General features: G+C 42.7%; 1 protein-coding gene across 3 annotated transcripts in view; it reads right to left on the reverse strand.

The window, feature by feature from the left end:
• RALGAPA2 (Ral GTPase activating protein catalytic subunit alpha 2) overlaps positions 1-21,142 on the reverse strand; it is a 401,571-nt gene that overhangs the window by 20,267 nt on the left and 360,162 nt on the right. For 2 of the 3 annotated variants that reach the window (XM_073236983.1, XM_073236982.1), the window contains 2 exons: positions 7,831-7,952; positions 6,827-7,755 (listed from right to left, as the gene is read on the reverse strand). In XM_073236983.1, the coding sequence (XP_073093084.1) occupies positions 7,736-7,755; positions 7,831-7,952 (142 nt within the window). In that variant the 3' untranslated portion in view covers positions 6,827-7,735. Of the gene's footprint in view, positions 1-6,826; positions 7,756-7,830; positions 7,953-21,142 lie in introns of those variants that run through there. The other variant, XM_073236981.1, reaches the window with a different exon arrangement.

The raw sequence follows: 21,142 nt of genomic DNA on the forward strand, positions 1-21,142 counted from the left end.
TATTTCTGTGGGGTCCGTTGTGATTTTTCCATTCTCGTTTCTGATTCTGTTGATGTGTGTTGACTCTCTTTTTCTCTTAATAAGTCTGGCTAGAGGGTTAATTTGTTTATTTTCTCAAAGAACCAGGTCTTGGTTTCATTGATTTTTTCTATTGTTTTATTCTTCTCAATTTTATTTATTTCTTCTCTGATCTTTATTATGTCCCTCCGTCTGCTGACCTTAAGCCTCATTTGTTCTTCTTTTTCCAATTTCGATAATTGTGACATTAGACTATTCATTTGGGATTGTTCTTCCTTCTTTAAATATGTCTGGATTGCTATATACTTTCCTCTAAAGACTGCTTTTGCTGCGTTCCACCGAAGTTGGGGCTTTGTGTTGTCGTCGTCATTTGTTTCCATATATTGCTGGATCTCCATTTTAATTTGGTCGGTGATCCATTGATTATTTAGGAACATGTTGTTAAGCCTCCATGTGTTTGTGAGCCTTTTTGCTTTCTTTGTACAATTTATTTCTAGTTTTATATCTTTGTGGTCTGAAAAGTTGGTTGGTAGGATTTCAATCTTTTTGAATTTACTGAGGTTCTTTTTGTGGCCTAGTATGTGGTCTATTCTGGAGAATGTTCCATGTGCACTTGAGAAGAATGTTTATCCTGTTGCTTTTGGATGTGGAGTTCTATAGATGTCTATTAGGTCCATCTGTTCTAGTGTGTTGTTCAGTGCCTCTGTGTCCTTACTTATTTTCTGTCTGGTGGATCTGTCCCTTGGAGTCAGTGATGTGTTAAAGTCTCCCAAAATAAATGCATTGCATTGTATTTCCTCCTTTAATTCTGTTAGTGTTTGTTTCACATATATTGGTGCTCCTGTATTGGGTGCATATATGTTTATAATGGTTATATCCTCTTGTTGGACTGAACCCTTTATCATTATGTAATGTTCTTCTTTATCTCTTGTTACATTCTTTATTTTGACGTCTATTTTGTCTGATTCTAGTATTGTAACACCTGCTTTTTTCTCTCTGTTGTTTGCATGAAATATCTTTCTCCATCCCTTGACTTTTAATCTGTGCACGTCTTTGGGTTTGAGGTGAGTCTCTTGTAAGCAGCATATAGATGGGTCTTGCTTTTTTATCCATTCTGTTACTCTGTGTCTTTTGATTGGTGCATTCAGTCCATTTACATTAGGGTGACTATTAAAAGATATGTACTAAAGCCATTGCAGGCTTTAGATTCGTGGTTACCAAAGGTTCAAGGTTAGCTTGTTTACTACCTTACTGTCTGACTTAACTCGCTTGTTGAGCTGTTATAAACACAGTCTGATGATTATTTCCTTCCTTTCTTTTTCCTCCTCCTCCTTTCTTCATATGTTGGATGTTTTGTTCTGTGCTCTTTTTAGGAGTGCTCCCTTCTAGAGCAGTCCCTCTAAGATACCCTGTAGAGGTGGTTGGTGGGAGGCAAATTCCCTCAACTTTTGATTGTCTGGGAATTGTTTAATCCCTCCTTCATATCTAAATGATAATCGTGCTGGATACAGTATCCTTGGTTCAAGGTCCTTCTGTTTCATTGCATTAAATATATCATGCCATTCTCTTCTGGCCTGTAAGGTTTCTGTTGAGAAGTCTGATGATAGCCTGATGTATTTTCCTTTGTAGGTGACCTTTTTTCTCTCTCTGGCTGCCTTTAATTCTCCCTCCTTGTCCTTGATCTTTGCCATTTTAATTATTATGTGTCTTGGTGTTGTCCTCTTTGGGTTCCATCTCTCGGGAGTTCTGTGTGCCTCTGTAGTCTGAGCAACTATTTCCTCTCCCAGTTTGGGGAAGTTATCAGCAATTATTTCTTCAAAGGCACTTTCTGTCCCTTTTTTCTCTCTCTTCTTCCTCTGGTACCCCTATAATGCGGATATTGTTCCTTTTGGATTGGTCACACAGTTCTCTTAATATTGTTTCATTCCTGGAGATCCTGTTATCTCTCTCTGCATCAGCTTCTATGTGTTCCTGTTCTCTGGTTTCTATTCCATCAATGGCCTCCTGCATCTTATCCATTCTGCTTATAAATCATTCCAGAGTTTGTTTCACTTCTGTCCCTCCGGACATCTGTAATCTCCCTCCAGATGTCTGTAATCTCCCTCCGGACTTCATCCCTTAGCTCTTGCATATTTCTCTGTAGTTCTGTCAGCATGTTTATGATTTTTATTTTGAATTCTTTTTCAGGGAGACTGGTTAGGTCTGCCTCTGCAGATCCCTTCTCAGGTGTTGTTTGAACTATCTTGGACTGGACTAAATTTTTTTGCCTTTTCATGATGATAGCGGTGGCTGTAGGCAGGTTGCGGGTGTGTTAGCTGGGAGAAGAAAGTCCTTTCCTGCTTGCTGGATGCCTTGCCCTTCTCCGCTACCTGTGATGGTTACCCGCACTCCTGGAGCAGCCACTGGGTTATTCCCCTCAGCTGCTGTGGGCTGGGTCTCCGTCAGAACAGCACGGAGCCCTGCAGGTAGTGGCAGGTATGCCAGTTGCACTCTTCTGTGCTAGCAGCACCCCTGCCGAGCAGCTGTGTAACAGCAGTGGCCTTTGGGTCTGGCCTAGGCATCTGTGCATTGGGCTGGGACTCTGTTCAGCTGCTAGGAGTGCGCCTGCTCCCTCTGGCTGTGCTGCAGGTGTGTGCGGGGCTCTTCCGTGTAGGCCTCTACCAGGCTCCTCTGGCTTCACTGCCACCAGTGTGCATGAGCCGTGCCCAGGCTGTTCGGTCGTGCCACTGCAGGCTAGCACAAGCCTCTCCTGCAGCTCACAGATCTGCTCCTGGTCCCTTCCGGCACTGCTGTCTCCGGCACGTGCTGCAACTCTCCTGCTACTGGGCCAGTGTGTCGGGGTCCGCGCCGGTTGGAGGAATGACTGGCAGGCTGCTTAGTGCTGTGAGGGGCTTCAGAGCTGCACTGCCTCCCTGGGGTTTATGGCACCTACGTTTCCCCGGTATTCCCAGCTGCTGGGACAACTTTGTCCAGCTATGGGGTCCCTGTCTCTTTAAGACTTGCAGAAAGCACTCACTTTTGTTTTGTCTCAGGGGCACCTGTTGTGGGAACCTGCCCACAGGTTTTCCTTTTCCACTTCTCTAATATTCAGCACCCTGTGCACCTTATGTCTGTGTTCCGGGTGCAGATTACTAGGGCTGGTGGTTTAGCAGTCCTGGGCTTTCACTCCCTCCCCGTTCCGACTCTTTTCTTCTCGCTGGGTTTTGGGGTGGGGGAGCTTTCGGTTCCCGCCTGGCTGCAGCTTGTGTCTTACCCCCTTCGTGTGATGTTGAGTTCTCACAGATGTAGATGTATCCTGGCTGTTGTACTGTATCCACTGGTGTCTCTTTTAGGAATAGTTGTATTTATTGTATTTTCATAAATATATATGTTTTGGGGAGGAGATTTCCTCTGAACTACTCACGCCGCCATCTTCCCGTGATCTCCAGTTTTGTGAGATTTTTATTGGTCACCAGAATAACTCAGTGACACCAGGCAGAGTCTTCTGATAGTTTGTTAAATTAATGTAATGATCTTATTGTAGAAAAAAAATTACTGAAGTCTTTTATTATGTAGGTGAGCATAATAATCCTTTCCAAGAGGGTACCCATGCAATTCCTGAGGGTGGAAGATGAAACTTGGGTTTGCACAATAGAGTCAGTGGCATCAACATCCTGTGACTCAGATGGATGTGGTTTAAGGTCCAAATATGACCTACATTAAAAGTGGCAGATCTCCTGGAGCCCAGCAAGGAATTTTCTCCCACTTGTTCTAAATCCTGGAGCCATTACCATCTAGCCCATCATGAAGGAGGAAGTGCTTCTTGACTGTATCTTGGAGAGATCAAATGCTGTGTTTATGTAGGGCGAGCAAACAAACAAAGATCTGTGCTCCCTCTGCTGGCTCCTGCCGCAGAATCAAAGGAGGAAGGAGCCAGAAGCAGTGCCGGCACCTGCAGCCAACAAACGCAGTCAACTTGCGTGTTCTGAGAGGAACCACTCATTGCAGACTGGTTTTAGAGATTCTTTGAGGGGAATCCATCTTCGTTGGCTTCTGACCAAGGCATTTGGAAATTCTTATAAGTAGACATTAAATTAGACATACCTATAGTCCTCAACTATCAAATTGCTAACCATGACTGTAATGTGATTTGGTTATTCATTTATCACCAGACACAAGTGGATTTCTCCAAGGTTTTAAGGTCCAGGCACAATCTTTAAAGCAGTTCTGGAAAAAAAACCTAAAGGCCAAACTAAAGTTCCTTTTTTCTCCTTTTGTTTCAGCAGCGTAGTTTCCAAAAAGTAAAGATTTATACTATTTGTATCCTTTCTGATAATGTCAAACATTAGACTTGATTTTCCAAATCATTAGCATGCAGAAGAATGACCTCATGGCGAACAGATGCACTTGGCTGTGAGCTGCAGGGGTTACATCAGCCCCTCCCAGCAGTCAAGGGCACCCATTCCAGTTAACCCTTTAAGGGCCTCCCTGCCAGCCCCCCTTTCCCGGAAACAGGCTTGGAAATGCAGACTTAGTCCCTCATCCAAATGTGTATGTGTATGTGTGTATGTTAAATGCATATACATATATGCACAAAACACACACACACAAATACATATATATACGTATGTGTGTATTCACTGAAGCTCATATTTTAACACTGACTACCTTTTAAAAGCTGTTGGTCAATGAGGAAGGAATCAAAAGGAACACAAACTACAGGGCTAGCTAACAAGCAGCTCAAATACCTATTATACACTGTGCATTATCAATACTAGCAATGGGCAGAAAAGATATGAAGTAGATGTTTCAAAATAACATTTTCTGACTGGGAAAATAGTTTTGTTTTATAAAACCTCTTTTAAAAAAGCTGAGCACCCCCCATGTAACAACAAAAACTGCACCCTCACCTGTGGCTGGCAGGGATCCTGCGGAACAGCACACTTACTTGGCCAATACGGCCCTCACTGGTTGCCCTGGGTGACAGGCAACAGCACTGGGGCAGGGAGAGTCTGCGGAGATGGCATCTTCCACCAGTGGCATCTTTTGGCAACCCCCCTCCCATCCCTAGCACATCTCCTACTCACACTGAGGACCAACAGCTGATTTTAGAGCCTTCCCTCTAGAAGTGGGGGCTGCTTGCTGCCATAAAGACAGTGTGGAATGAACACAGGGTACAGAGTACTCTCCCTCTGCATTTGCAGCAAAGCCCCTTGTGGTAAGGCTACAAAGAAAACCTGGGGCCCTAATTCTGCAGACTGTGCATGTGTGTACAAGCCAGAGTCAAGACCCTGCTTTGACGACACTGTGGTTGGCCAAGATGGGCTGATTGGGTCCTGTGTGCACTGTGGGGGCTTAAGCCTCTCAGGGTCAATTTTTCCAGTCGGCTTGCTGCTTGGAAAAGACTTCACCTCCATTTCTTAGTTTAAGCTGCCGGCTCCTCTGGGTTTGATTGTACTTGTCCCAAGAAAATAAAAAACATTGTGAATAAATGAAAAATGTTTTCATCTGTAAAAGTGGTGACAGACAGGGATAGGGATTCCTCAAAAGCAAAACTGACATGTAAATGAGAAGAGGGTGTGGTTCTGAAAATGTGCCTAATATGCTATAAATGCCCCTCCCTCATGGCACTGTTCCCAAACAGTTCAAATCTAGTTCCTTCCTAGTCATTGTTATGGGCAGATGCGCAAAGTGTTAAAAGAGAACATTATGCCCAGACTTAAAATTGCTTTCATGGATTGGTGTGATATGAGTACGAAAAATCCTGTCACTCAGTGCTGAATCCCGCAAACTCTGAACATTACGAAATGTAATACTGATGTTAACAATGTGAAAGTAGGAAGAACCAGCTTTTGTCCTGATGGCCCACCTTTGCTTCATGTTTCTTCTGTACAGGGTCCAGTGCTCACTCTTCTGAGCTACCAGAATCCTTATCTGTTAAGTGACTTTGGCAAATGTGATGTTCTTGAAGTATTTTGTCAGCAATCATCTTCAAATAGCTAAGGTCTTAAAAACCCAAATTACTCCTGGAGTCTCACATAAGGTGTTACCTACACACTGATTCATTTGAATTGGTTTAAAGAATTATGAACTTTTGGAAAAGATCAAATAAATTTATACAGAGGCTAAAATACACATAGAAAATACAGTTCATCTACATCTATTTCAATAACATCTTAAGAGCCTTAAGAATGTAACAGTTAGGGAACATAAATATTTGGTTATTATGTAATTTCTTCTAAATTTAATAAACATAAACTATTCTCCAGAGCTAACAAAAAACCCTGCACTGAAAAATTAAGTTCCAATACCTCATGAGGATGGGAAGAAGCTGAATGAGATCTTAAAGAAACAGCTTTGTTATGGGTTTGTCATGTTCTTTTGCCTATAAACTAGAAATAATTTTAAACCTCTAGCCAGCCTGGGTATGAAATCTTCCTTTCCTTTGAAACTGATTTTTTTGTTGTTTGGTTTAGATAGAGTGTTGGCAGAGTGTATAACAGAATTCAATTCACAGCTGTTCTACTTTTTTAATGTGAGAAATATTAATCAAAGCTTTAAGTTATAAGCTTTCTCATGTTGTTTAGTATTCTAGTTCAACAAAGATCAATAGAGGCCATCCCCATGTTTCTTGACGCCTCACCAGAAAGCAGAGGCGTGATTATGTAAATCATGGCTCTGCACCCGGGCCAGCTTGCTTATCTCCCAGGCCTTCTGCCTGCTGCTCCTGGCTCCCTGTACAAGCACAAGCCTCTCCCTCTTATCTCCCAACAAAGCGCGGAGAGGCCAGGACTGAAGCCAGCGATGTTAAACAATGATGCAGGGCTGATTTTATTTGTAAGTGATTTATTTCACTGAATTTAATTTTTTTCACTTTGTGTGTGTAAGATATTTGTTAACAAGTGAGGATAGGAGAAGTAAGGTGGTGTTCAGAGACAACTGACACAGGTTAGAAATCTATTAAGCACTGTAAGAGTTGTGTCTACACCGGTGGAAGAAGGAAGCCCCTCATTGAGAATTTCAACATGCATTGACTAAATATCCCATTTACTCTCTGAAAGGCAATTAATCTGTAATTACATGCAGAAATTTACAAGTAATTCTATTCTTTGAAAAAAAAACCCACAGTAATCATATAATTAGCTTAAGTGACAGTACACACTTTTTTTTTCCAAACTGGAAATATAGAAAGGGTGAAACCCTAAGACAAGATCATGGAAATTTTTGAAATATTCCATTGGCCTAATAAATGAAAATGATTGTGAGCCAGTTTCTAAACAGGTTCCACACCAGGTGCTGCCCTGGCTGGCAGCCTGTCCCTGTGACACAGACCACTCCAGAGAGAAAGGGTGCACGAGGCGCTGCTGGAACGATGGACCAGGGGACACTGTCCTTCCATCTCTGCTGCATTAATCCCTGACCCAAGTATCTTGGGAGGATAATCCCCATTTAGCATTAGTAGCAACGGCTTCAACTGTGAGGAACTCCTTTTTGATAAGTAGGCACTGATTCAGGCAGCGCTTTTAAACACCATATTCCCAGCTCAGCAAGAACCCCACACTCCTGAATGAACTGGAGCACATTACTGAGAAAAAGTTCATTAACCTTGCTAGATTCGGAGGTTAACGGGATAGCTGAAGAAAAGAACTCAGTGAACAGCTTGATACAAAACAAATTAAAATGAATGTCATCATTCCTTTTGATATTCATTAGTTGATTCAGAGGGAGAATGCTCTTCTTAAATTTGCAAGCATTTATCTGTAAAAAACAGGTGTACATCTGTTGGTGGAGTGCATCTTAAGCGTGGGAGGGAAGAATAATGTAGACACTCACCCATTCCACTGAGGGAGTAGTTGGAAGAGGGTGAAAAGACTTGGGCTGCAAAATCCTCAAATGTCATTACTTCACGGTGGTGCTGAATTATTGCTTCGAGATACAGAGCTCGCTCTTCATAGCTTCAATAATCCATTAAGGAAACAAGTGCACAAGCAGAATGACATGTATAACAAAGTTCACTCTGTTTTAAATACAGCTATGCAACTTTTACATTTGTGTGGCAAAGAAAAGTACCCTGCAAGTCCCTTAACATCCTATTGGAGAAATAACTATTAGTTATAATTAATGACCAATTTGGATTTTTAAGACCTAAGTTTCTCTTAGACTCCAATTTCATCGAACACTAGTGTCACTAAAAAATATATACACAGGTAGTTACAGAACTTCTGTAAAAGATCACCAAAACTGATCGAAACAAACAACAGGGGCACTGCCTGTAAGGGCATCTCTCCTCACTGACAGCTATGGGACTGTGCTGGATCTTCTCCTCCTGGTTCAGTGGATAAGACATTCTTCTCCATCTCCTGATAAAATGAATTGATACTTCAAATAGGAATTGGTGATAGGACGGTACACACACTTAAAAAAAGGTAAGACATGCACATCACTGGGAAGAGGGAAGGCCAGGAAAGTATCCTTTGAAGGGGTCTCAGAGCCTCAAACCAAGATAGGCTCTGAGCATTAGAAAATAAGGGCTCATAAGTGGGAGAATCTAGCAGAGACCGCACAATGCAATAAAAAAAAAAAGACTATTGCCTTTTAATTAAAACTGCAGTCTGGAACACGCATTCAAATGTGTAATCAAAAATGAGTCACCAATAAAACTTACAAGCGTAACACGCAGAAGCAACTTTCCAGCTGTCTTAATAGGACCCCTGTGTGTGGCGGCCTTTCACAGGGCAGAAAGCAAATCTTTCCCCTTTGTGTGTGGCTTGTTTCCTCAGAAGGTGAATCATGCACTTCCAATAACAGGATAACGTCAGAACAATTCGACAGCGGATGGAGGTACTGCATGTTGTGACTTTATGAATTAAACTTGGGGCAGTTGGCATGACGTCTTACTTTCCTCTTCCCCATCACCAGTGCAAGTTAAAAGACTTTTCTTAGTTATTCTGAAAATCATGCTAATTCTCCGAGAACACAGGGAATGTGGATCACCATCAGCTTATTATTTGCAACTCCAGAAGGGCATAAGTAATTCTAGCATTTCTCGCTCCACTTTCTCAAAATGATCTCTTTAAAAAAAGTTGGTAAAAATTATGCCCTTCCAATTAGGTCTCAAAGAGCATGTGTTTTAAAATAGGAGAATATTTTTCTATTTTCTTTCGGCAAAGTATGTAACAGATTTCTCAATGCAGACTCTTCCTCTTCCTCCTCCTTTAATCATATTCAGAGAAAGATTTTGACACCATGAGACCAGAGGCCTTCTAGGGTGGTGCTGTCCATCCAAAGGTAGGCACCAGCCACATATGACTGTCAAATTTAAATTTAAGTTAATTAAAATAAATAAAATAGAAATCAGTTTCTTTGTCCCACTAGCCATATTTCACCCAACAGCCAACAGCCACATGTGGATAGGGGTTACCGTCCTGGATTGCACAGATATAGAATCTGCCCGTTGCCATGGAAAGAACTATGGAGCTATTCCAGAATTTCTCTAGGCTTGCTCTATGCAACTTTAAAAAAAAAAGGAAATTGAGTTTGGAGATTTCAAAAGTGGCCCCTCTGATGATTTATGAACTTTTATATAGAAGGTCACAACAGCCTAAGGCCTGGGCAGTGTGCACCTGAACTGGCTTCTCAAATGCGGACTGAACTCCTGGTGACTCTCTTTAACGAACAGGCTGCCAAACTTCCTCAGCAAGAGGCATCCGCTCAGACCCAATTCTAGAGGGACCCGCTAATGCCATTCACGTCTCATTATGAACACACTTATTCTGCACAGCACTTGGCTGCCGCCATGTCCCGGCCCTCTGTGCAAGGCCCCAGCAAGCCGCTGGTCCGGGAAACAGCAGGACGTTAGGCCTGAGTGGCCGTCTGGCGAACAGGCACTCTGACACTAAGCTGGCACGTGCTGCCCCAGCAGGGGCCAAGCCAGGCGTGACAAATTACTCAAAGAGCTGAGCTAAACTTACGGCTGACAACCACCTGAGCCTTTGGACAGCCGTGGTTCGCTGTCAACACGCAATTCATAGCTCCCCCTTTCAGGCCACAGTCTGCTTGTGGGCCTGGGTTAGAGCAGGAGCGCCTCTCTAAAGACCTGTCATGCTCTGCCTAGAATCACCCTGCTGTTTCCTGAAAGGCCCCACTGCGTCCGACACATCCACATACAGTGCTCTGGACAATGGTGAACAAAACAGAAACGCGGATGCATTTTGCTAAATATGCCAAGCAACCCATGTATCTGGAAAAGTGGCTGCTATGTTAATCACAGTCAAATCTACAAAGGGATGCCATGTAATACCATATAAATTGTCCCAGACAGCAGCCTGGCACCCTCATCCTGGATGATACTATCTGACTGTCATAAGCTTGTCCTTGTCAAGGATGAGAGATCTGGGCTCCTAAGAGCAAGACCAGCGTTGGAGTTACAGGGGGTAATAATCAAGTTTGGAGGTTCTCTGATTCAATGATTATTTATAGTTTGACTCCTAAATTGAGGCACCATGGGAGACAGACAGCACAGAAGAATGCTTCCAGAACTGGATGCTAAAGCAGGAAGCATTCACTTGCTGGAGGGCTCCCAATCTCGCCATTCATGCTCCCAAATGTCTCACACAGCACACACTCCCCATTGCAGGCTGGCCCGCACTGTTGCCGGGGCATTAACAGCCCTAAACTGGGTGTTGTCATTTAGACAAACATCCATTAGGGACTGGGATGAGACCAAGAGATCATCACATGCATTTTCACTCCTGGCCCAGGCCAGGGCATGCAAACACCGTGTCAAGGAGGGAACACGCACCACCTCAACTCTGGCAGTATTCACGAATGGCCACGCTGCTCACAGGGGCCAAACATCTTTTTTAGTAGATTTAAAAAACATAGTTCTGGGATCTTAACTGGGTTTATTAGTAGGACTGTCAGCAATGGCAATTAAAAGCACTGTCATCAAACATTTCCTTACCAACAACATCCTTAGGACCTCAATGCTAGTTGCTTTTTACAAAAAAAAGGCATATATAATTTAGACATCAAAACAGTTATCACATTCTTCTCCTCACATATAAGACATGTTAAGTTACAAACTGACTGCTGAAATATGCCAGACAGTGGATGGATGGTCAGTGGCTAAGGAGGCAGCTGGTCACAAATCCAATGCCTATATCAGTACCAGCCTTTGCCCTTTTGTTCCCTCGAGGACTTCACTAACAAAAGTGAACTTAAATTGTTTGGCATTACTATCTCATTAAAAACCACATACAGGAAAGAAAATTTTTTAAAGAGCAATTTTCCCCTGGTTACTCAATTCAGAGAACATTCAAATTACTAACTAGAAACCCATCTTTGCTTCTGGGTATTTTTGAGTTTCTTTAGTGACCCACTCTGATTACACTGTCACCTAAGATTTTGATCAATTACCAATATTCCTCTACTTGAATAAAGAGGCCCTATGTCTTCACTGGTTTTATCAAAAACTTCCAAGAGAACTTTCCAAAACCCTCAAGACACACTTTGCTGGGTTGCAGGAGCCTGACACAATGAACCCAACCACCCAACTTTATTCTGATCATTGTTTGTTTTACTTTTTAGAAATGGCAGCAGCAGGATGAGGAAGAGCTTGCTATTTGGAGGGAGACGGACCTGGGTTTGAATTCCAGCCCACGAGCCCACCAGCTGGGGTACCCGGGCAAGCTGCTCCAACCCCCAGCTAGAGTCGTCTTATGAGTGATGTGGGGATGTTGACATATGCTCTCCAGGCTGCAGGGAGGATTAAATGGAATAGTGATGAAGCACCGACCTACATCCCAGCACACAGTAATATGGATTCCTGGCTCCCTCCAGCCTCCTTAATGTGGCCTTATGGGTTTGCCTTCCAGAAATAATGTGGCGGACAAGCAAGCCTCCCTTATGGCAGGCTCTCATGACCTGGGGACAGATCCCACTGTCTCCACATTACTGATCAGGATTTTCAGAAGTCACAATTACTCAGTGGTGCAACTGGGACTAGAATCCAGGTCTTCTAACCTTTCACCTTAATATCTTGAATTTTAGAATACATGGGGTTAAGTGCAGGATCTAGTGCAAGGTTGGAAGGTAAACTCCAAATGAGGATAATTCAACTGACTTAAATATATGTGCCTATAAAAACCAACCTGCAACACAAACCTGAGTAAAGAGATTTAAGCTGCACCTATACCCACAGACCATGCTGACTTTATACATCCATAAAATAAACAATTACTTCATTTGAATGTCTTTTTACTTATTCAGGCTACACATTTGTTGACTGTGATTCAGTATGTTCAGATGTCTATCTTGGAATAACTCTTTTTTTTTTCTTTTCAAGGGAAACAGAAAACTGTTTGATAGCATCAACATTGCAGATTTTTTTTTTTAACCCTTGAGAGCCTGCTGGCCTGGATCTTCTCTAAATTTCCTAAGTGTGGAAACCATACTCAGACAAAGTGGCCTTGGAGGTGGCTGCCTCCTGACATTAGCACATGTGTCTTCTGTATCAGTTTACATATATCTCCTGATTTTCCTTCTTAGCTTATGCAGCCCCTTATCACTGACACAAGCCAGCCCAGGGCCAGTCATTCTTATGACTCAGCTGACTGTCCTCCCACAGCGGTGATCTGCAAGGAGAAGAAGCTGTGTTTTAGGGCTGCCTGGGGGGCTCAGCTGAGCCAGCACCCCTGAGAAGTGTGGTGCTCCCAGTTTTGCTGCCATTGTTTGGTCCATTCCTTGAGTATATAAGGGTGGAGAAAAGAGAAGCTCTGGTTAGTTACCACCTATGATCATCTCATCTTAAACATCCTTGCATTAGTTTCCTGTGGCTGCTGTAAATGATTACAAACTGGGTGACTTAAAATAATAGAAATTTATTCTTTTACAGTTCTGAGAGGCCAGAAGTTCAAAACGAATGTATCAGTATTCCAGAGAGTCTAGGGGAGTCTGTTCTTGCTTCGTTCAGTTCCTGTTGGATGTTTGTATTCCTGAGCACCCTGTCTCCTTGTTATACTGCCTCCTTCTCGTCTCTGGACCTCACTCAGACGGACACTTACCACTGATTGGGGCTTGCCTGAACAACCCATTATGATCTCATTTCAAGATCCTTAATTTATTTGCATTTGTAAAGACCCTTACTCAAATAAGTTATTAGTCACACATTCTGGGACTAGAATACAGACAGATCTTTCCTGGAGGCCATCAATTTAGCCTGCTGTACTTCATGAGGACACTGTACGAGTCCTTACATCACTCATACTACATAGTTTATACATGCTTGACACAGTATTTATTGAATGGACATATGAACACATAGTCCTTGTGCCCACTGCTCTGGGATATGATACTGCTCAATATATTCTAGGCAAAGCAGTTTGTAAGGAGAGGCTGGAGAATTTTCAATTGGAAGTAAAATTCTGCAAGGATTAAAAAATTAAATGATATGAAACTTCTAGAAGAAAGTATGGTGCAAACTCTTTATGATCTTGGGATGTGGAATGATTTATTCAACAAGAAACAAAAAACATGAGCCATAAAGGAGAAGATTGGTACCTCTGGGCACATTCAAATTAAGAGCCACTATTCACTATAATACCATAAAGCAAGTAAAGCTACAAGGCACAAAGTGGGAGAAGTCATCTGCACTACATAACTGACAAAGGGTTAAGGTCTAGAATATATAAAAAGTTCCTTCAAAAGAACAAATCAGTTAAGAAAAAAACTCAGACAATCTACTAAAAAAATGGGTAAAAGACATAACCATTTCCAGAATGTAAAGTATGAATGGAAATTAAGGTATTCAACACCATTAATAATCAGGGGTTATTAGAGCCATATGAGATACCATTTTTTATATACTAGATTGGTGAAACAAAAAAAAGTAATAATGCCAAATGTCAGAGAGGACACAGTGGGGCACAGGAAGTCTCAGAGCCCACTGGTGGGAGGTAACTGGCCCAACTTATTGGGACAGCAATCTGACATTACACAAAAAAGGCAGATGCACATACTCCAGGGGCCAACAATTCCACATATGAGAACATTTACATAATATTCTATAGACAACCACAAAAAGAAAAAAGAGGAAGAAATCATATTTAATTTTTACTGATAAATGCAGTCACACAGTGGAATAGTATGCAGCAGTGAAAATAAATAAATGATATGTATTTGTATTAGTATGGATGAAATTAGTATTATTAGTTGAGAGAAAAAATCAAGTCACTCAAGCACACACACAGTGAAATTCTGTTTACATAAAATTTTAAAAATGGGCAAAGTGAAACATTGTTTAGAGATATATTCCTATGCAGTGAAACTATGACCTGTACTATCTCTGGGATGGGAGAGGAGGTAGCACATGGGAGGGTCTCCAATAGACTCGTTGGTACACATGGCAGGGGGCACAGGGACAAGTGTTCTTATTCTTTAGAACTGCTACTATGTATATATATTTCAGAATAAAGATAAGCAATCTGGTAAAATAGAACACAGCACTTATACGGTGGATCTTTTCTCACCCACTGGAAGGGCCTTCAGGACAAAGGTGGATATAAAAGACAAGTTGGTTATTACCGATAATGACAGAAAAGTCCACTGGATTCAGACACAGAGAAAGCAGAAAAGATGCAGTGCTATTTTCAGAGCCTACAAATAGATCAAACTATTAGAGCTCAAAACTTCAGAAAGTTACAAACTTTGACAGATGGACTTAAACAACTCAAGCCAAACACAGACATGAAGGAGGCTCAAGATGGTGGCATGAGGAGGGCAGCGGAAATCTCCTCCCAAAACCATATAGATTTTTGAAAATACAACAAATACAACTACATCTAACAGAGAGAACAGAAGATACAGTACAACAGCCAGGCTACATCTACATATGCAAGAACTCAGCATTACAAGAAAAGGGTAAGATACAAAGCTGCAACCAGGCAGGACCCAAGCACTCACCCCACTCCAGCTCACCAGCAGGAAGAAAGGAGTCAGAGTGGGGAGGGAGTGGAAGCACAGGACTGTTAAATAACCAGCTCTAGTAATCCACACCGGGAGTGCAGAAACACATTGCATGGTGTACTGGATATTAGAGAAACAGAAAAGTAAAATCTGTGAGTAGGTCCCCACAGCCGGCTGCCCTGGGACAAAAGAAAAGCAGGTGCTTTTTGAAAGTTTTAAAGGGACAGGGGCTTCACAGCTGGACAGAATTGTTCTGGCAGACTCAGCCCAGCAGGCTGGGAATCCTAAGGAACTTGAGGTGCCCTAACCCCTTGGGTGGCAATGCAGATTTGAAGCCCCTCATGGTGATAAGCAGTCTGCCATTCATTCCCCCTGGCCAGTGCTACAAGCAAACTGGCTGACCCGCCAGAGTGGTGGAGCAGCCGGAGAGTGGCCCCGCCCACAGCAACCACACAGAGTCTCCTCCCAGCATGCAGTTAACCTGGGGCTGACCCAGAGGCTGCTGCCAGTGTGCTGTCTGGCACAGACAGAGGAGGCCAGGGCAAGGCACGAAGGGGTGCCGTTCTTGCAAGAGAACACACCCGGTGCTCCTGCCACTCCCCACAGGGCTCTGGGCTACTCCAAGGGCTGCCCTGCCCATGGCAGCTCAGGGGATTAATCTAGAGGCTGTTCCCAGTGTGCGGGTAACTGACAAAGGCAGCAGAGAAGGCCAAGGCGACCAGCAAGCAGGAAGGGATTTTGTTCTGCCAGCTGACACATACACCACCTGCCTACGACCACCTCTTTCGCCATGAAAAGGCAGAAGAATCTGGTCCAGTCAAGAATCATCCAGACAATGCTAGAGAGGGAGCCTAGGGAGTTAGATATAACCAATCTTCCTGAAAAAGAATTCAAAATGAAGGTCATAACCATGCTGATGGACCTGCAGAGAAATATGCAAGAGCTAAGGGATGAAGTCCGGAGGGAGATTACAGAAATGAAACAATCTCTGGCAGGACTTAGGAGTAGACTGGATGAGGTGCAAGACTGTTAATGGAATAGAAATCAGAGAACAGGAATACAGAGAAGCTGAGGCAGAGAGAGATAAAAAGATCTCCAGGAATGAAACAATATTAAGAGAACTGTGTGACCAATCGAAATGTAACAATATTTGCATTATAGGGGTACCAGAAGAAGAAGAGAGAGAAAAAGGGATAGAAAGTGCCTTTGAAGAAATAATTGCTGAAAACTTCCCCAAACTGGGGGAGGAAATAGTTTCTCAAACCGTGGAAGCCCACAGATCTCCCAACACAAGGGACCCAAGGAAGACAACACCAAGGCATATAATAATTAAAATGGAAAAGATCAAAGACAAGGACAGAGTATTAAAGGCAGCCAGAGAGAGAAAAAATATCACCTACAAAAGAAAACCCCCCAGGCTATCATCAGACTTCTCAACAGAAATCTTACAGGCCAGAAGAGAATAACATGATATATTTAATGCAATGAAACAGAAGTGCCTTGAACCAAGAATACTGTATCTAGCATAATTATCATTTAAATATGAAGGAGAGATTAAACAATTCCCAGACAAGCAAAAGTTGATGGAATTTGCCTCCCACAAACTACCTCTACAGGATATTTTAAAGGGAATGCTCTAGATGGAAGCCCTAAGGCTAAATAGATGTCACCAGAGAAAATAAAATCATAGCAAAGAAAGCAGACCAACCAAATACTAACTAAAGGCAAAAAATAAAATCAACTATTCACAAAAGCAGTCAAAGGAAAAAGAAAAGAGTACAGAATAAAACACCTAACATATAAAGAATGGAGAAGGAAGAATAAGAAGGGAGAGAAATAAAGAATCATCACACTGGGTTTATAACAGCTTAATAAGAGAGTTAAGTTAGATGGTTAGATAGTAAAGAAGCTACCCTTGAATCTTTGGTAACCATGAACTAAAGAGTGCAATGGCAATAAGTACATATTTTTCAATAATCGCCCTAAATGTAAATGGACTGAATGCACCAATCAAAAGACACCGAGTAATAGAATGGATAAAAAAACAAGACCCATCTATATGCTACTTACAAGAAACTCACCTCAAACCCAAAGACATACACAGACTAAAAGTGAAGGATGGAAAAAAGGTATTTCATGCAAACAACAGGGAGAAGAAAGCAGGTGTTACAGTACTTATATCAGACAAAATAGACTTCAAAGCAAAGAAAGTAACAAGAGATAGAGAAGGACATTACATAATGATAAAGGGGTCAGTTCAACAAGAGGATATAACCATTATAAACATATATGCACCCAATACAGGAGCACCAATATATGTGAAAGAAATACTAACAGAATTAAAGGAAGAAATAGAATGCAATGCATTCATTCTAGGAGACTTCAACATACCACTCACTCCGAAGGATACATCCACCAGACAAAAAATAAGTAAGGACACAGGCACTGAACAACACACTAAAACAGATGTACCTACTAAACATCTACAGAACTCTACACCCAAGAGCAGCAGGATACACATTCTTCTCAAGTGCACAGGGAACATTTTCCAGAATAGACCACATACTAGGTCACAAAAGGAGCCTCAGTACATACAAAAAGACTGAAATTCTACCAACCAACTTCTCAGACCACAAAGGTATAAAACTAGAAATAAATTGTACAAAGAAAACAAAAAGGCCCACAAACACATGGAAGCTTAACAACATGCTCCTAAATAATCAATGGATCAATGACCAAATTAAAATAGAGATCAAGCAATATATGGAGACAAAATGACAACAATAGCACAAAGCCCCAACTTCTGGGGGATGAAGCACAAGCAATTCTAAGAGGAAAGTATATAGCTACCCAGGCCTATTTAAAGAAGGAAGAACAATCCCAAATGAATCGTCTCAAGTCACAATTATTGAAAATGGAAAAAGACCAAATGAGGCCCAAAGTCAGCAGAAGGAGGGACATAATAAAGATCAGAGAAGAAATAAATAAAATTGAGAAGAATAAAACAATAGAAAAAATTCAGTGAAATCAAGAGCTGGTTCTTTGAGAAAACAAACAAAATAGACAAACCCCTAGCCAGACTTATTAAGAGAAAAAGAGAATCTACACACATAAACAGAATCAGAAATGAGAAAAGAAAAATCACGATGGACCCCACAGAAATACAAAGAATTATTAGAGAATACTATGAAAATCTATATGCTAACAAGCAGGAAAACCAAACACAGACATGAATGCCAATCATGGGGATGGGGTATTGCTCCCCCAAAAATGTTTTTCTGCAAAAATGCTTTTGTTAGAATTACCATGCATTAATAATGACAAAATGGTCTGAACTAGAGAATGGTGAAAATACTATATGTATTCATGGGTCTATGTGTATGATTTCTATACCTCCTTCTACTCTTCTCAGAAAACTTGATCTCAAGTGACTGTGCCATTTTCAAAGAGCAAGTCCACCTTCACTCCAGGATTCATCCATTCAAGAGCTCTGTGCTGAGTGCCCACCTGTGCTCGGTGACGGGCATGCAGCACCTGGGAACCCAGACAGATGCTGCCCTTGCCTGTGTCAAGTCTGTGTTCTATCAGGGACAAGTCCATGGGATAAAGCCAACTGTCCTCACATTAGTGATGGGAGGAAGGAAGGTACAAGAAGGGCAGGGAAGTCTCTGAAGAGGTGGCCAGGAAGGGGTTGGCCCTGAGGGCGTTGGGGTGAGCAGTCACAAGAGCATTTCAGGCTCAGAGAGGCAGAGGCTGGAAGGAGGGAGGAGTGTTTCAGGAGGTGGCAGGAGACTGGAGACACAGGGCAGCAAGAGGGGGAGGAGATGCAAAACTGGCTGCGTCTGGGTCCTGAGAGGCCCCATGGTTTGAGGCAAGGGAGCAATATGACCCCATGTAGGGTTTCAGGTCACCCTTAGAAGGGCTGCCGCCACTAAGGAAGGGCTGGAGTGCCCTTGAGTTTTGAGTTTTGAACACATTTTCACTTCATGTGCAATGTTTTGAACAATCAAAGCATAAGGCTTTAAAATGCTTCCTAGTGTTAGATATGACACCCAAACACAAGAAAACAAAGAGGAAACAGGAAAGTGAGACTTCATTAAAGTAAAAAACTTTTCTGCTTTAAAGGATTCTGTCAAGAAAGTAAAGCAACGACCCACAGAATGAAGGAAGATGTTTGCAAATAATTTATTTGATAAGGGCTCCACACCCAAAATATATAAAGAACTCTTATAACTCGATAGTAATAAAAAAAGTGCAATTAAAAAATGGGCAAATGATTTAATAAACATTTCTCTAAAGAAGGGATATATACAACCAACAAACACAAGAAAGATGTTCAACATCATATTAGTCATTAGGGAAATGGAGATCAAAACTGCAGTGAGACACTACTTCACACCCACTAGGATGGCTATGGTCAAAAGGATGAAGGTGAGCCAGTGCAAATGAGGAGGTAGAGAAACTGGAATTCTCACACTTTGCCTCTGGCAATGTAAAATGGAGCAGCTGATGTGGAAAACAGTTTTGTTCACAAAAGCCAAACAGTGGACATAACACAAATGTCCATCAGCTGTAGAGGAGATAAACAAACATGGCACATCCATAGCATGGAATATTACTTGGCCACAAAAAGGAATGAAATACTGAACAGGATATGATATGGATGAGCCCTGAAGACACTATGTTATGTGAGAGAGGCCGGACAGAAAAGCATCCAGTATAAGAAAATCTACAGAGACAGAAAAGACTGCTGGGGGAATGGGGAGAAGGGGGTGACCACTATGGGTATAGGGTTTCTTTTATAGGGGTGTGAAATGTTCTGGGTCAGATGACCACAATGGTTGCACAATCTGGTGAATATACTAAAAACCACTGTATTACACAATTGAAAAGGGTGAACGTTGTGGTATATGAATTTATCTCAATGAAAAACTCTTCCCCCAAATGCCTGATGGTATGCAATATACACTGTATCTTTTGGGAGGTCTTCTCACTGACCTCCCTCCAAAACAAGAGGGAAGGTGGCCGGGAAGAGGATAAAGCCCTTCAGTGCTGCTTCTGGGTGATTTATTCACAGAAGACACCTGAAGAAGAGCAGGCCCTGTGCCACAGATGGTTCTGAAAGCTGGAGGGAGCAAGATGAAGCAGACAGCATGGTCCTCACAGCATCCACAACGTACCTGCAAGGCAGACACAAGAAAGCATGCACAAGGTGGTGAGCACCCCGTGCATCAAATGGACCCAGAGGGTGGCTGACCCCCTGTAGGGGGAGAGGGTCCAGGTCAGACTGCAAAGGGCCTGTCATGGTAGGAGAAGAAACAATGGTCTACAGCACCTGGGAATCACTGATGGTTTTCAAACTGATGAACAGCAAGATCTGACCTGTGCTTGAGAGATAATGGCAGGGGAGGAAGGGAATGTTGTGGAAGTGTCTAGAAGGAAGAGAAACTAGTCAGAAAGAAAGGTGACATGGGTCTCAAGAAAGCCCTGGGGAGGGAAGGGAGAGGAGGCATCAGGTAGCTCGGGGGGTGCGGGGGGGACAGACCCGGCTGAGGAGGGTGGCTCACTCTTGGGAGAGTGGGAGAAGGCAGGGCAGAACTCTGGGTAGCAGGGCTTCAGTGACTAGGCAAATGGCACTAGTCTTGTCATAGAGGAGCCCAAGGAGGGGAGCAGGGTTGAACAGAGTCTGAGGGGCCTAAACACAGGGGAGAAACACAGGGGAGCAGATGACTACTCTGCAGAGAAGCCTGGCTGGAGATAAAGAGCTTTGGGGAGAGGAGGAGAGAGCACAGCACTGGGAACTCCCTCTGGCTCCTGAGGGGGCACCCAAGAGAACACGCAGTAGAGGGAGATGGCAGTTGGGAGAGCCAGGCCCAGGGCCCTGGGATGGCAGTTCTGGAAAGAGGAGTGTCTGCTCCAGGGCACTTCTACACCCTTAACATCCTGCATGGTCCTCTGACCCAGAGGGATGCTCTGTGGGTGGGCTGGGCTGGCATTTCATACTGTGAAGTAAGTGATGGGAGTCCGTAATGCTCCATACAGGAACAGGGGCCAATTACAGCCTAATGACATACATCATTTTTACAAAGATTTTGTTTGTCTTTCAATATGATGTAAATTTAAATTCTAGGACTGTTTAAGACCCCAAATAAATGAATCATTCAAAGTAAATGTCACTGCC

This window comes from Manis javanica, chromosome 5 (assembly GCF_040802235.1).
Source record: "Manis javanica isolate MJ-LG chromosome 5, MJ_LKY, whole genome shotgun sequence".
NCBI lineage: Eukaryota > Metazoa > Chordata > Mammalia > Pholidota > Manidae > Manis > Manis javanica.